Here is a 16,362-nt window from a genome sequence, read left to right on the forward strand (position 1 = left end):
CAACACACTGCATAACTATAATTTACCTTTAAAAAAACACATCAAATAATTATAATTTAGGATAATGTTATCCTCTGAGAACTTCCTAATGTCTATTTATGCTATATATACAGATTAATGACAGTTTAAAGCAGTGCATTTGCTTCTTTTGTACTTTTTTGTCTCATTAGTAAAATCAGTGTGCATTGAGACTATAATCCCTTTCTCCTTTTCTTCCATGTGTTCAGAATAATGCAAATATTTCCATTGTAGAAATGTAAGGCTCAGCCATCTCGATTTCTTTCTGCTCCTGTATTCTCTCATCCAGCAACTTATTTTTTAAAAGCAAATGAATTACACAAAAGAAAGTCGATTCAAATAAAAAAAGCCTCAAATATTATTGCTGATTTTTTTATATTAATGCATTACTGCTGATTTGCAGATTCATGTTAGTCTGAAACTCACGGGCCAGCAGCAGGAGTCCTGCAATCATGAGTCCGATGGCTGCAGGACCGAGTCTGGAAGACAGAGGAAGAAGACCGCGACACGTGTGTGGTGATGAACATTCACACACAGACACAAACATGACCACGTCTGACTGCAGCGCTTGCTGATCCTGGATCTTCAGAGGAACTGTGTAGTTTCCATACGGCAGACTGGTCAGACTTATCAGAGAGCTGTTTAACCCTATGGGGAAATCACAGAAGACGTCAATAAACATGTGAAACAGGGATTTTATAAAGACTGCCCTAAAAGACTGATAGCTCCGCCCTAAAAGACTGATAGCCACACCCTAAATGACTGACAGCACCACCCTAAATGAATAATATCTCCGCCCAAAAGGACTCAAAGACCTGCCCTAAATAACTGATAGCTCCAGCCCTAAAAGACTAATAGCCCCACCCTAATTTTTTATTAATAGCTCTGCCCTAAATGACTTATAGACCTGCCCTTAAATACTGATAGCCCCGCCTTAAGACTGATAGCCACACCCTAAAGTACTGTTAGCACCGCCCTAAAAGACTGATTGCCACACCCTAAAGTACTGATAGCCCTGCCTTAAAGGCCTGACAGCCCCACCCTAAGCTACGGATAGCTCCACCCTAAAAGACTAATAGCCACACCTTAAACGGAATGACAGCAGAGCCCTAAATTACTGATAGTTCCACCCTCAAAGACTGATAGCCCCACCCTAAAATACTGATAGCTCCGCCCTAAGAGACTGATAGCCCCACCCTAAAAGACTTATAGCCACACCTTAAAATGAATAACAGCACCGCCCTAAATTACTGATAGCTCCACCCTCAAAGACTGATAGCCCCACCCTAAAAGACTGATAGCTCCGCCCTAAGAGACTGATAGCCCTACCCTAAAAGACTAATAGCCACACCTTAAAATGAAAGACAGCAGAGCCCTAAATTACTGATAACTCCACCCTCAAAGACTGATAGCCCCACCCTAAAAGACTGACAGCACCACCCTAAGCTACTGATAGCTCCACCCTAAAAGACTTATAGCCACACCTTAAAATGAATGACAGCAGAGCCCTAAATTACTGATAGCTCCACCCTCAAAGACTGATAGCCCCACCCTAAAAGACTGACAGCACCACCCTAAGCTACTGATAGCTCCACCCTAAAAGACTTATAGCCACACCTTAAAATGAATAACAGCACCGCCCTAAATTACTGATAGCTCCACCCTCAAAGACTGATAGCCCCACCCTAAAAGACTGATAGCTCCGCCCTAAGAGACTGATAGCCCTACCCTAAAAGACTAATAGCCACACCTTAAAATGAAAGACAGCAGAGCCCTAAATTACTGATAACTCCACCCTCAAAGACTGATAGCCCCACCCTAAAAGACTGACAGCACCACCCTAAGCTACTGATAGCTCCACCCTAAAAGACTTATAGCCACACCTTAAAATGAATGACAGCAGAGCCCTAAATTACTGATAGCTCCACCCTCAAAGACTGATAGCCCCACCCTAAAAGACTGACAGCACCACCCTAAGCTACTGATAGCTCCACCCTAAAAGACTAATAGCCACACCTTAAAATGAATGACAGCAGATCCCTGAATTACTGATAGCTCCACCCTCAAAGACTGATAGCCCCGCCCTAAATTACTGATTGCTCCACCCAAAAGACTGATAGCCCCACTGTAAAGGACTGATAGCCCCGCTCTAAAGGTTCTGGTAACTGATTAAAGTTTATCAAGGCAAATTAGTTTTTACAAAAGTGCACAGATACATTGTCTTAACAAGCACTACTATATAGATATAAAAATAAGTAGAGGACATTTTGATTTCATGCTGACACTACTGAACCCGTACCTTGACTTACCAACCCAATAACTGACCCAAACAACTAAACCCTGTTACTAACCAACCCTTAAACCATCCCATACTCACACAGCTGTACTGAAGATAGTTCATTACTGAAACTTGTGCAACTGTTGAGCTGAAACCAATGAGCAGAGCTGAGTGTTTACACTGCTGACATTTGTCTAATGTTTTTACAATGTAAAACAGACTTGAGTTAAATAATTAGATTAACATTCTGACGCTGTCCTGACCTGTGGTGGGATCCAGCTTCCACAGTTTCTTCATTTCTTCATCTCCCAGAGAGAAGGTGAAAGGACCGGAGAACGGCGGAGCATCATCATCTGCGGGAAACACTCGGACACGGTTCATATTGTTCGCACACATGACCGTTTTATTGGAGGGCAGATAGGGGGCGTTATCATTCAAGTCACCCAAATACACCACCACGGTACATGTCCCTGTAGCAGGAGGTTGGCCTGTAAACAAGAGTTGATGACCGCTCTGTTAGAAGCTAAAGAGTAACAACACAATATTACAATTAGAGGACATTTATAAAACATTTCTCTGGTCTGAGATTCTGATTGGTTGAGCTGCATTCTAAGCTGTTGTAAAGTACTCTACAATCATACAAGCAGATGGCGCTCTAGGTTAGTTTAACAGCAGACAGTGCTCTACGTTAATGTTTAATAGCAGATGGCGCTCTAGGCTAGTGTTTGACAGTAAACGGCGCTCTAGGCTAGAGCTTAACAGCAGAAGGTGCTCTAGGGTAGTGTTTGACAATAAACGGCACTTTAGGCTAGTGCTTAACATTAGACCGCGCTCTAGGCTAGTGTTTAACAGCAGATGGCGCTCTAGGCTAGTGTTTGACAATAAAAGGCGCTCTAGGCTAGAGCTTAAAATTAGACGGCACTCTAGGCTAGTGTTTAACAGCAGACGGCACTCTAGGCTAGTGTTTAACAGCAGATGGCGTTCTAGGCTAGTGTTTAACAGCAGATGGCGCTCTAGGCTAGTGCTTAACATTAGACGGCGCTCTAGGCTAGTGTTTAACACCAGAAATCGCTCTAGGCTAGTGTTTAACAGCAAACAGTGCTCAAGGCTAGTGTTTGACAATAAACGGCGCTCTAGGCTAGTGCTTAACATTAGACGGCGCTCTAGGCTAGTGTTTAATAGCAAATGGCTCTCTAGGCTAGTGTTTAACAGAAGACAGTGCTCTAGGCTAGTGTTTAACAGCAGATGGCGCTCTAGGCTAGTGTTTAAAATTAGATGGCGCTCTAGGCTAGTGCTTAACATTAGACGGCGCTCTAGGCTAGTGTTTAATAGCAAATGGCTCTCTAAACTAGTGTTTAACAGAAGACGGCGCTCTAGGCTAGTGTTTAACAGCAGACAGTGCTCTAGGCTAGTGTTTAACAGCAGATGGCACTCTAGGCTAGTGTTTAACATTAGATGGCGCTCTAGGCTAGTGTTTAATAGCAGATGGCGCTCTAGGCTAGTGTTTAACAGCAGATGGCGCTCTAGGCTAGTGTTTAACAGCAGACGGTGCTCTAGGCTAGTGTTTAACAGCAGACGGCGCTCTAGGCTAGTGTTTAACAGCAGACGGCGCTCTAGGCTAGTGTTTAACAGCAGACGGTGCTCTAGGCTAGTGTTTAACAGCAGACGGCGCTCTAGGCTAGTGTTTAACAGCAGACGGCACTCTAGGCTAGTGTTTAACAGCAGATGGCGTTCTAGGCTAGTGTTTAACAGCAGATGGCGCTCTAGGCTAGTGCTTAACATTAGACGGCGCTCTAGGCTAGTGTTTAACACCAGACATCGCTCTAGGCTAGTGTTTAACAGCAAACAGTGCTCAAGGCTTGTGTTTGACAATAAACGGCGCTCTAGGCTAGTGCTTAACATTAGACGGCGCTCTAGGCTAGTGTTTAATAGCAAATGGCTCTCTAGGCTAGTGTTTAACAGAAGACAGTGCTCTAGGCTAGTGTTTAACAGCAGATGGCGCTCTAGGCTAGTGTTTAAAATTAGATGGCGCTCTAGGCTAGTGCTTAACATTAGACGGCGCTCTAGGCTAGTGTTTAATAGCAAATGGCTCTCTAAACTAGTGTTTAACAGAAGACGGCGCTCTAGGCTAGTGTTTAACAGCAGACAGTGCTCTAGGCTAGTGTTTAACAGCAGACGGCGCTCTAGGCTAGTGTTTATTAGCAGATGGCGCTCTAGGCTAGTGTTTAACAGCAGATGGCGCTCTAGGCTAGTGTTTAACAGCAGACGGCGCTCTAGGCTAGTGTTTAACAGCAGACGGCGCTCTAAGCTAGTGTTTAACAGCAGACGGCGCTCTAGGCTAGTGTTTATTAGCAGATGGCGCTCTAGGCTAGTGTTTAACAGCAGATGGCGCTCTAGGCTAGTGTTTAACAGCAGACGGCGCTCTAGGCTAGTGTTTAACAGCAGACGGCGCTCTAAGCTAGTGTTTAACAGCAGACGGCGCTCTAGGCTAGTGTTTAACAGCAGACGGCGCTCTAGGCTAGTGTTTAACAGCAGACGCTGCTCTAGGCTGGTGTTTAACAGCAGACGGCGCTCTAGGCTAGTGTTTAACAGCAGACGGCGCTCTAGGCTAGTGTTTAACAGCAGACGGCGCTCTAGGCTAGTGTTTAACAGCAGACGGCGCTCTAGGCTAGTGTTTAACAGCAGATGGCGCTCTAGGCTAGTGTTTAACAGCAGATGGCGCTCTAGGCTAGTGTTTAACAGCAGATGGCGCTCTAGGCTAGTGTTTAACAGTAGACGGCGCTCTAGGCTAGTGTTTAACAGCAGACGGTGCTCTAGGCTAGTGTTTAACAGCAGACGGCGCTCTAGGCTAGTGTTTAACAGCAGATGGCGCTCTAGGCTGGAGTTTAACGGAATTGTGTGTGTTTTTACAGTGTAGATGATCTGTATACAGTGAGTAGAGAGTGTTTGCTGCTCACCATCATCTATAGCTTGCACTACAACAGTGTAGGTGCCGTTCCTCACAAACGGAGACTCGCGGTCCATCGTCTGAACTGTGGTGATCTTTCCTGTCTTTGGGTCAACGCTCACCCACTTGGCAGGATCTTTCACTAACTCATACCTGCACACACACACACACACACACACACACACACACACACACACACACACACACACACACACACACACACACACACACACCCACACACACACACACACACAGAATTTGTTTTTGTGAAAAGTGGGGACATTACATAGGTTTCCATTCATTTTAAATTGTTCAAACCGTATATTATATTGCCCTCACCCCACCCTACCCCAAACCCAACCATCACAGGAGACTGCGTGCAGCTTTACTCTCTGATTAAACTCATTCTGTAGGATTTATAAGCATTTTGAGAAATAAGGACATCACCAATGTCCTAATATTTCCCCTAGTTTTTGTAATACCTGCGTCATACCCATGTCATTATACAGATTTCTGTCCTGATATGTCACAAAAACACGTACACACACACACTGTAAATCATGGACTAACATTTTTTTCTACATCTGATTAACTTACGATTAACTTTAGTGCTTTTCCCAATATTTGTTTCAAGGCAGCTTTACAAAAGATGACATTAATTGAAAATTAAAGACTGTAAGTTGGCGGTTCATTCCGCTGTGGTGACCCCAGATTAATAAAGTGACTTAGCTGAAAAGAAGATGAATGAATGAAGGCTGTAAGTTACCATAACTTCATCAGTTACTAATAACTTCAACTAATTAACTAGTAATTAATAGCTTTTAACAGTTAAAGTTATTATAAGCATAGTTAACCTGCAGTTATAGATGATGTCTTTGTGTACATGTTCAATGAAGTGTATTTGTGTATTAGTGTGTGTGTGTGTTTAAACAGGCATTAAGTTGATTGTACACACATGAAAGTGATATTTAAGCTAACGCTCATCCACACCTGATGTTGTTGACGTCTGAATCTTCATCTTTGATATCCGGGGTGAACAGCACATCTCCTGGTTTCCCGTTCTCGTTGCGGTAAACTTTCTCAATAACCTTCTTAAACACTGGCGGATCGTTCAAGTCGATGACTTTCACTGCCACTTTGGTAGTTTGTGGCTTTGGTGGCGGAGCAGAAGTGCGTTTTCCATCGACACACTGGAATATTTTCTCCTCGTTCTCCACCGCAATCTCCAGCTGTGTGATCTCGGTCTTCTCGAAATTCTTCCCCTGTGAAATACAAGATAACAGCATCTGCAGTCTGATCGTCTCAATATAGTGCAATGATAAATGTTTCAATTGCAGCAGATGTAAACTATTAAGCTGGTTGTGATAACACTGTTATATCAGAATTAATACATTAATTATACAGTTAAAGTCAGAATTATTAGACCTGCTCTATTTATGTTTCCCCAATTTCTGCTTAATGGTAAGATAATAGTTCAATAACTCATTTCTCTCTTTGCCATGATGACAGCCTAATATTAGACTAGATATTCTTCAAGACACTGGTATTCAGCTTAAAGTGACATGTAAAGGCTTCACTAGGGTAATTAGGGTAAAGTTAGGGTAATTAGGCAAGTCATTGTATAACAGTGGTTTGTTCTGGAGACAATCCAACACTAATATTGCTGAAGGGGTGAATAATATTGACCTTAACATGACTTATTAAAAACTGCTTTTATTCTAGCCCAAATAAAATAAATAAGATTTTCTCCAGAAGAACAAATATTAGAGGAAATAATGTGAACAATTGCTGAATCTGTCAACATCATTTGAGAAATATTTGACAAAAACTCACAGGAGGGATAAAAATTCTGACTTTAACTAAATATAAAACCTAAACAGAAATAGGTTTACAAAATAAAAACTGAAACTAAAACAAAAGCATTAATCAAATGAGCTGAAACTAAACAGAAATGTACAGCAAATTATAATATAGCATCGACATAAAGCTATTTATTTATTTATAATTTATAAATACAAAACTTTAATAACCTTGGTATGCTCACAGTTAGTGCATTGTACGAAATTATCAATTTAAATTAAATTAATCGTAGCTGCTTATTAATTAAGGCCATTTAATAAAAAGTAGAATCGAATTAACGAACTGACGCACATTTGTTATATGAAATATGCTGACTTACGGGTCAAAAAACGCCCGTCACCATTTTACCAGCAGACAAAAACACCTAAACAATGTTTGATTTTTTTTAACTTGAAGTTTGGTGACTTTTTCTACATTAGAAAAATATAATCCACATAATAACATAATCTACATCTATACCCTGCTGTAAAAATCCAGCTTAAACCAGCCTAGGCTGGTTGGCTGGTTGACCAGGCTGGTTTTAGAGGGGTTTTGGCCACTTCCAGGCTGGTTTCCAGCCATTTTCAGCCTGGTCTTAGCTGTTTAGGCTGAGAGATGACCAGCTAAAACCAGCTTGACCAGCCTAGCCAAACAGGGAGTCCAGCCAAAACCAGCTCCAGCTTAAACCAGGCTGTTCAAGCTGGTTTTAGCTGGATTTGGCTGGTCATTTGACAACCGTTGACTGGTCCGCAGTTTGGGGACCACTGACTTAAATGATGCTATGGTTAAATGTAAATAAATTACAGTAAAAGTACAGTAAAATTGTCATACTGTAAAATTAAATGTGGTAACGAGCATTTTACCATTAAAAGAAGTTGGAGTAAAGCTGTTTTACTGTGAAATGAATTTGTAAAAGCCACTCTAAAGCACATTTACAGGTATGTTACTGTAAGGGGCAGTGCTGCCAGTAAGATACCGCAAAAATACAGTAAAAAGTCTAACACTGTGAACAGATTTGAGGCTTGAAGTGAAATCGATCTGATTTATTTTAGAGGTTCAGTGAAGGCAGGACATTTCTTACATAATAGTGTATACAGATTTACAACAGGAGGGTAAAAAAACAGGGTGATTTACCTTGATTACTGACAGCACTCCCTGGTTGGTTTTAGGGTCTGTGACGATCCTGTAGTATCCCTCTTCATTCCCCTTCAGGATAGAGAAAACAGCTCGTGATGCAGGAGTGTTCGGCGTGTCTTTGTCTGTGATATTAATTCTCAGGATCTCCTTGTTTGACTCCATTTCCATCACTTCAGCGTTGTACTGTTGAACACATGCACAATCATTTGTTTAAAGCATATCTCATCACACACAAGCGTGTGCGCTACATTGAAACTGCAAGCCAACTAATTCTCATTATAGTGTTAGGACATCCGTCACTATGCTGACTCATAGGCAATAGTAGCTCCGCCCTCTTCTGAAAAGAGCACAATCTCATTTGCATTTAAAGTGACAGTCACCAAAACAACACAATTAGGATCAAAGTCTGAAAGGGTCAAGTACAGAGAGCTGGAGGACATTATTAGCATGGTATTTTCAGCTGAAACTCCACTACACATTCATCAGAGATGCATTTTACATCAGCAAATAGGGGTATAATAGATCATCTTTAATGTGAGATTGTCAGTGTGCAGACTCACTGTAGTGGAGCTGAACTCTGGCTGGTGGGTGTTGGAGTCTGTGATGTTCACAATAACAGTTGCTGTCGAAGACATCGGAGGCGTGCCTTTATCCTTTGCTTCAATTAGAACCTTATACGTCTTTGCTTTCTAATAACACAAGAGATAGAAGAGATTAAAAATACAGATGAATGCTGCAAAACCAGCACCCGCACTGAAAAAAGTTAATCATTGTGTTTACAATTTAAGGCAAGTGGCCGCAAACTATTTTCTATGGGCTGAATTTAAACAAACAATTTAAATGTAGTAATGCTCAACTTCATTTGTATAAATTCAGCCTATATTAATTGTTTGCAACCACTTACCTTAAAAAAATAGGGGTAGATACAATTAAAACAGATTTTTCCACTGTGGCGTCAGCTACTCACGTCGAAATCAAAGCATCCCGAGAAGGCGAGCTGCTTGTATTTGTTGGTCTGTGGCATGTCCCTCAGGCTGAACACTGGGACGGCTGGATCTTGTGAAACCACACGCATAGTGAATTCAGAATTGTAAGTGTCCTTCTGATCGTTGTCGTGAGCCTGTAATGTTGCTTGGATTGGGCCTATAGAAACAAGCAGGATGAGAAACTAGGATGAGATACTACGCAGGCATTATAACCACCCGCTTCGAATTTTATTACTCGATTGAATGTGTGTTTTCCCACAGATGGGTTGCTGCTGGAAGGGCATCCGCTGTGTAAAAATGTCCTGGATAAGTTGGTGGTTCATTCCACTGTGGTGACCCCGGATTAATAAAGGGACTAAGCCGAAAAGAAAATGAATGAATGATTGAATGAATGAATGGGCGTTATCAGCTGATAAATATGGGCCAGTAGGGGCCTTCTGAGCCTACTGGTAGGCTAAGAAGGCTGTTATCATCCATCCATATGGTTAATCAGGTATACTAATAGAAAAGATCTGTTTTTACATTACTGTGATGGTTGGGTTCAGAGTTGGGGTAGGGGTAGATGTTAATAAAATATAATTAATAGGAAATATGATAAATAATATAAATAATGCTCAATAACTCTGGGTTGGTGTGGGTTTCCTCCGGGTGCTTCGGTTTCCCCCACAGTCCAGACACATGCACTATAGGGGAATTAATAAACTAAATTGGCTCTAGTGTATGAGTGTGAATGTGAATGTGAGTGTGTATGTTTCCCAGTTCTGGGAGACAGCTGGGGCTGGGAATGATGCGATTCACATGAATGAAGCAGTGCGATTTTATCACTTCGCGTGAATCACTCGAGTTGGAAAACTTGATCTTCAGCAGACATTCGATCTGTGTTAACCAATCAAGAGCTTGCTCTTGTAGGGGCGTGATTATGACGTGGCACTTGTTGTTGGTGTCCCGGCGGAAATCCTCTTGCTGACACTGGACAACAGCTTATCAAACTGAGCTCAGCTCAGTCAGAAGCACAGATGAAAGCCTCCATCATCCAGGTATGGTTTTTGAAGGAGTTGGTGAACTCAGAGCAGGGTGCACTTCTGAAAGGATCTAGTGGACTCAGACACGGCACCAAACAAATCTACGCTGTTTTTCAGCTTTCCTAAAGCACATGAACTGCTCTCTCAATAAAATCCATGTCAGACATTCGGCAACAAAGTCACCTGGCAGACAGAAGCCCTGCCCATGAAACGAATCTGAGTCTATTGTGAAGTCAACTCTATTTAAGTGTGAACAGCGCAATTTATCTGCATGTGCCGTGTCTGGTGTGAACGCAGCATTAGAGTTGACTGCAGCACTTGGATTAGGAATCAACTTTTCAATATCGAATAAACTGAGAACTGTTTCTATTATTGAATAAAGCTTTATGAAGATGAAAGCAGAGCAAGCTGCACTTTATATCATCATGTATATGGTAATGTGTATACTGAACCTTCAAGTGCGTTCTCTGGAACTGATGCGGGGATGGTGGTCGGAGTGAACAAAGGTGCGTTGTCATTCAGGTCCTTAATTTCCACATTAAATGACAGTGTTCTGTCCAGCGGGGCTCCAGTGTCCTTGTCCAGCACATCGAAGTCCACCTACGAAAGCATAGACATGCCACATCAGCGTGAACTGCTGTATTGTTTTAATAAGCTGTGGTATTTACTTATATGGGAGATCTCACATGAAATATAGGGTTGATTTCCCTGTCAATAGCCCGGTGTACGAAAACTGACCCAGTGTTTTCATTGATGCTAAACAAACCAATGGGCGGTGTGGTCACGCCTTCTCCTGAGATGCGGAACTTGACGTTTTCCTGCTTTTTGTCATTGAACATCTGGATAACAAATTAACATTTTAATATTAATTAATGCATTTGTGCAGTTTGGATAAATCAGTCAGTCAAAAATTGCATTTCTTACTATTTACTCTCCCTTAAATGGTTGTAAACTTTTATGCGGCACAGGCTCATTGTGGATACATACCCCTGAATATGTTCCTGGAGAGCGCGAATTATGTAGCCAGAGGTATTGTCATTAAAATGAATGGTACGGGGCGGTGTGACGCCTTCGACAGCTTCTGTTCTTTTCACGCCACCTGCTAACAGTTTGACCAGTGGCTTGCAGCGTACATTGGTGGACTTAGGACGTGAAGCGGAGTTGACCGCAACAACGGTATTCGAGTCTGGTAAAGAAAGGTTCCAGAAAGCAGGTAAAACAAAAAACTAAAGCAAAACATTAAATAGAAAAGTAAATAACAGTGTGAGAAATTTGCTAAAAATCTGGCAGCCGCGAGGGCTTTTCTTTTTCTGGATTGCTTCTGAAATAACTATTGGTTGAGTTTATAGGAAGAGGGTGGTTTAGTCAGTCAGTCTACAGCGGCCTCTGGTGGATTTATGTGTGAACAGCAGTCGCAAATGGCACTCGTGAGAGAAATCTGAGATCTCAAAAAGTGCACACAGTGGCCTCTGGCATGTTTTTTACGCTCTCCAGAAATGTATACAGGGGTACGTATCCATAATGAGCCTGGGTTGCTTTATGAGTTTCTTTCTACTTTTAAACAGTAATCAAGATAATCTGAAGCCACCGACTTCCAGAATAAAAGCTAAAAAATGTATATACATATATATAAACTATTTTATATACATGATATAGTACTAAATACTATGACTACATCAATCAATTAACGTCAATAGGTGTTTTTTTCTAACCGTCCTAAGTATATCTGCCTTTGTGTTCAACAGAAGAAACTCAAACAGGTTTGGAACAAGTGTAGGATGATCATATGGTGACAGAATTTCCATTATTACAATCACGCCCTGTTGACATGGTAAAAAAATAACCCATTTTATAAAACCATTTACACCCCAATCTACAAACACACACATGCACACTCCAATACACACACACAATAAGGATCTGCTGTTTAAACTGTAGTGAATAGCGTCTTGCTAAACACCTTTTATGCCTCTGCAGGTGCTTTTCATCATTTAAAACACACCCTATACTGTGAACACTGCTGAAATACTGCACACTGATGAGGGAAAGCATTCACAGAGTTTGTGATGATGAAGATGAGCTTGTGTCTTCATGTAGAATAGATTTGAGGATTGAAACAAAATTGATCTGCTTTATTTTAGAGGTTTAGTGAAGGCGGGATGTTTTTGACCCAAACTAGGTATACTGAATCGTAAAACAGCAGGATGGCTAATCAAATAAGACCTCAAGACTGATTAATCAAAACACAACTGGGTTTAATAGTTCATGTATTGTTGTCAGTTCACCTTTTATTGCCTTATCCTTTCTCTGTACACAGAGTTCAGTGATTTACACGAGTGACAAACTCTTTCAATAACCCCTGACTCCTGAAACATCTAGGCAGTGACAAGCACTTTTACAAAATATCCCACACAGTGTGTACAGAACAAGCTGAAGAACCAGTTGCTGGTCTATTTAAACAAGCATCAGAGCTGTCAGTTCGAAAACCACAGGAAATGACAACCCAGGCTCATTATAGATATGAACCCAGTATACATTTCTGGAGATCGTGAATTTGCAAATCCACCGGAGGCCGCTTTGTGAGCTTTTTCAAATCTCTTCAGATTTCTCAGTCCACTGACTGACTGATCGACCCATCAATACCCCCACCCACCAATTGACCCGCCCACCGCCTTTCCTAAACCCAACCAACAGGGTTTTCAAAAGCACAGATCGACCCGCCCACCACCTACCCTAAACCCAACCAATAGTGTTCTCAAAAGCACCAATCGACCCGCCCACCACCTTCCCTAAACCCAACCAACAGGGTTTTCAAAAGCACAGATTGACCCGCCCACCGCCTTTCCCAAACCCAACCGATAGTGTTTTCAAAAGCACTGATTGACCCGCCCACCACCTTTCCTAAACCTAACCGATAGTGTTTTCAAAAGCACTGATTGTCCCGCCCACCACCTTTCCTAAACCCAACCAATAGTGTTCTCCATAGCACAGATTGACCCGCCCACCACCTTCCTTAAACCCAACCAACAGGGTTTTCAAAAGCACAGATTGACCCGCCCACCGCCTTTTCTAAACCCAACCAATAGTGTTCTCAAAAGCACAGATTGACCCGCCCACCATCTTCCTTAAACCCAACCAACAGGGTTTTCAAAAGCACTGATTGTCCCGCCCACCACCTTTCCTAAACCCAACCAATAGTGTTCTCAAAAGCACAGATTGACCCGCCCACCACCTTTCCTAAACCCAACCAATAGTGTTCTCAAAAGCACAGATTGACCCGCCCACCACCTTCCTTAAACCCAACCAACAGGGTTTTCAAAAGCACAGATTGACCCGCCCACCACCTTTCCTAAACCCAACCAACAGGGTTTTCAAAAGCACAGATTGATCCGCCCACCGCCTTTCCTAAACCCAACCGATAGTGTTTTCAAAAGCACTGATTGACCCGCCCACCACCTTTCATAAACCAAACCGATAGTGTTCTCAAAAGCACAGATTGACCTGCCCACCACCTTTCATTAACCCAACCGATAGTGTTTTTTAAAACCCAGCCATTGTGCTCAACTTCTTTCTGCATCTCCCAACATTCTCTGTGAGCTACTGGGCAAACTGGTAACAGTGGAGAAGTCATCCACACAGAGGTAAGCGGTCAGCTGGTAGCGTGAAAAGAAACAGATTTCATTTGATAATGTTGACTGTTGGGTTTCACAGTGTATATAAATATATTTGTTTCAGGGACTTTGCATTAATGGATTTTTCAGCACATCGTAAAAGATTTGAAAAGTTGTTTGCTACTCTTTTGAAAAGAGTTTTGAACTCTATGTTGAAGGTAATGAGTTAATTAAACACCTCATTACTTCATCTTAAATGGAGTAAGTTCACAGTGCTCATATTGATTAGTTTAGCTCAAATGGTTTGTTGCAATCGCTTTTCTCAAACGGTTTGAGTTGCCTTAACTCATTGGGTTTTACAGCCCTCAGTTGGTTTGAGTTCTCTTCGTTTATTGGGTTTCACTGTCAAATTGCTTCGTTTACTCAAATGGATTAAGTTCACAGTGCTCATTAGCAGGGCTTAAAATTAACACCCGCGGGTAAATTTTAGCAGTGGCCTGTTAGACAGTCACTTTGGCTGGTTTAAAATAATTTTTAAATTGTGGCTTTCTTTAAAGCAGGGTTCGACTATAAGGATGACCCATTATGCGTGCAAATGTGATCTTAGAATCGAGAAACAGCACGACTAACAACAATAATTGCTTTCATGCGAGCAATAGAAAGCAGATGAATGCCAAATGAGAGGATAATCTCTGGTGCTAACAGCTGATGTGATGCGGGCGACTGTTTAAAGTGCGTGTGCACTCCTGTTTCCTTGCTTGAAGCAACCGTGCCTGAAATACAACTGTGATCGTTTCTCTTTCATATAGTTAAAAAAGTTATGCACCCACAGTCTTGCTGCTTTCAAGAGCTCCAGATGTGTCGTTTTGTAAGCAGCACCGGTTGCTTTCACTTTGAACTTTATTAATTGGCCTCAACCGTGTGCTCATCCTTCCATTATCACACACAGTATGTTTTTCACCTGCTTTCTTTTGTTTACGTTTTTTGTTAATATGGTTTAATTATCATTTTTAACAACAATATTGCTTTAATATGAGATTAACTCTCCATTTACTGTATGTGTAGTGAACTGAGAGACCTTTAGCGAGGACAGATTACTGCGCATATTTTTGATATATGACAATAATTATTTTTAAAAGTCAATTGTTTTTCTTTGTTTTGTATTTTTTTAAGAAATGTTTTGTTAAATAAAAAGTATATATCATATACTATTTAGCTTGTTTTGACTAAAATTTAAAATTTGTGGCTAAGAAATAATTATTGTTTGGAGTGGTCAGATAACTTTGGTAAATCTCTAATTTGAGTTCTGAAATAAAAACTAATTGTAATACAACATTAAAGTTTGCTCATTTTCAAAATCAATGCATATCCTGACATTTCCATTAAGCATTTTTTAATTCAATATTGCAAAATGTGCTTAAAATGGATGGATGGAAACTGTATTACTGTATTAATTTGGCGCCATGTGTCATGCAATTGGTTTCATTTTTAAGTTTTGCACCACATTGTTTAAATAGCAAATGTATTTGTGGCCAGTTGTGCGCTCATGGGTGTGCTGTATCTGAAAAGCAGGTGTGTTAATGTGCATTGTTGGTGTGCTGCTATTCAACTGAAACAGACCTGAAGCAACTACATGGTGGACCAAAGTCAATGGCACAGGGCTTTTATTTGTTATTTAAAGAGACGTATGATTGACTATTTCGACCAGAAGGCGGCCATACTGAATTTTGGACATTTCCCCCATTCATTGTAATGCATGTAGACCATCTTCATATACAGTTGAAGACTGCCCTCCTATGTTATTAGACCCCTAATCACTGATTTATTTTCTCTTTGCCATGATGACAGTACGTAATATTAGACTAGATATTCTTCAAGACACATAGTGTTCAGCTTACAGTGACATGTAAAGGCTTCACTAGGGTAATTAGGGTAAAGTTAGGGTAATTAAGCAAGTCATTGTATAACAGTGGTCTGTTCTGGAGACAATCCAACACTAATATTGCTGAAGGGGTGAATATTATTGACCTTAAAATGGCTTTAAAACAATTAAAACATAAGATAAACCCTAATGTGTTATCATAGAAAAACCCACAATACAAACCATTGTGATTTCCATCTGCCTGCTTTACTAAATGGATTGATTAAGCCTAAAGACACTTGATGAGTGATAATATGAAAGGACATGGCAACACACACCATAAACAAAACCTGGCCCTTCTGTTGATGGTGGTTTAGTTAAAGCTTTCAAACATAATGAGTTTCAATGACAATCTCTATGCAGCAATCATTAAACATTTATATTCGTTATTTACATACCCTTGTTTTTATCTAAAACTAATTTACAAATTAGTCAGACTCTTACATTCAGTTTTCAAATACTTTCCAAGTGTTGTTCACGTTACAATGTCTCCCATCCACCCCCCCTCCCCAACCATCTCTCTTCAATTATGAGATCACTAACGTCCCCCCACCCTTCACTTATGATGCCTCCCCCTAACTTCCTCACCCCCGCTTTTCCATT

General features: G+C 41.2%; 1 protein-coding gene across 2 annotated transcripts in view; it reads right to left on the bottom strand.

The window, feature by feature from the left end:
- cdh26.1 (cadherin 26, tandem duplicate 1) overlaps positions 1-16,362 on the bottom strand; it is a 56,912-nt gene that overhangs the window by 13,399 nt on the left and 27,151 nt on the right. For both annotated transcript variants that reach the window (XM_073939649.1, XM_017353725.4), the window contains 9 exons: positions 10,914-11,066; positions 10,680-10,827; positions 9,187-9,362; positions 8,780-8,908; positions 8,217-8,402; positions 6,234-6,505; positions 5,254-5,396; positions 2,560-2,784; positions 445-666 (listed from right to left, as the gene is read on the bottom strand). In XM_073939649.1, coding sequence (XP_073795750.1) covers positions 445-666; positions 2,560-2,784; positions 5,254-5,396; positions 6,234-6,505; positions 8,217-8,402; positions 8,780-8,908; positions 9,187-9,362; positions 10,680-10,827; positions 10,914-11,066 — 1,654 coding nt within the window. The remainder of the gene's footprint in view (positions 1-444; positions 667-2,559; positions 2,785-5,253; positions 5,397-6,233; positions 6,506-8,216; positions 8,403-8,779; positions 8,909-9,186; positions 9,363-10,679; positions 10,828-10,913; positions 11,067-16,362) is intronic.

The sequence above is a fragment of the Danio rerio genome, chromosome 23 (genome assembly GCF_049306965.1).
Source record: "Danio rerio strain Tuebingen ecotype United States chromosome 23, GRCz12tu, whole genome shotgun sequence".
In the NCBI taxonomy this organism is placed as follows: domain Eukaryota; kingdom Metazoa; phylum Chordata; class Actinopteri; order Cypriniformes; family Danionidae; genus Danio; species Danio rerio.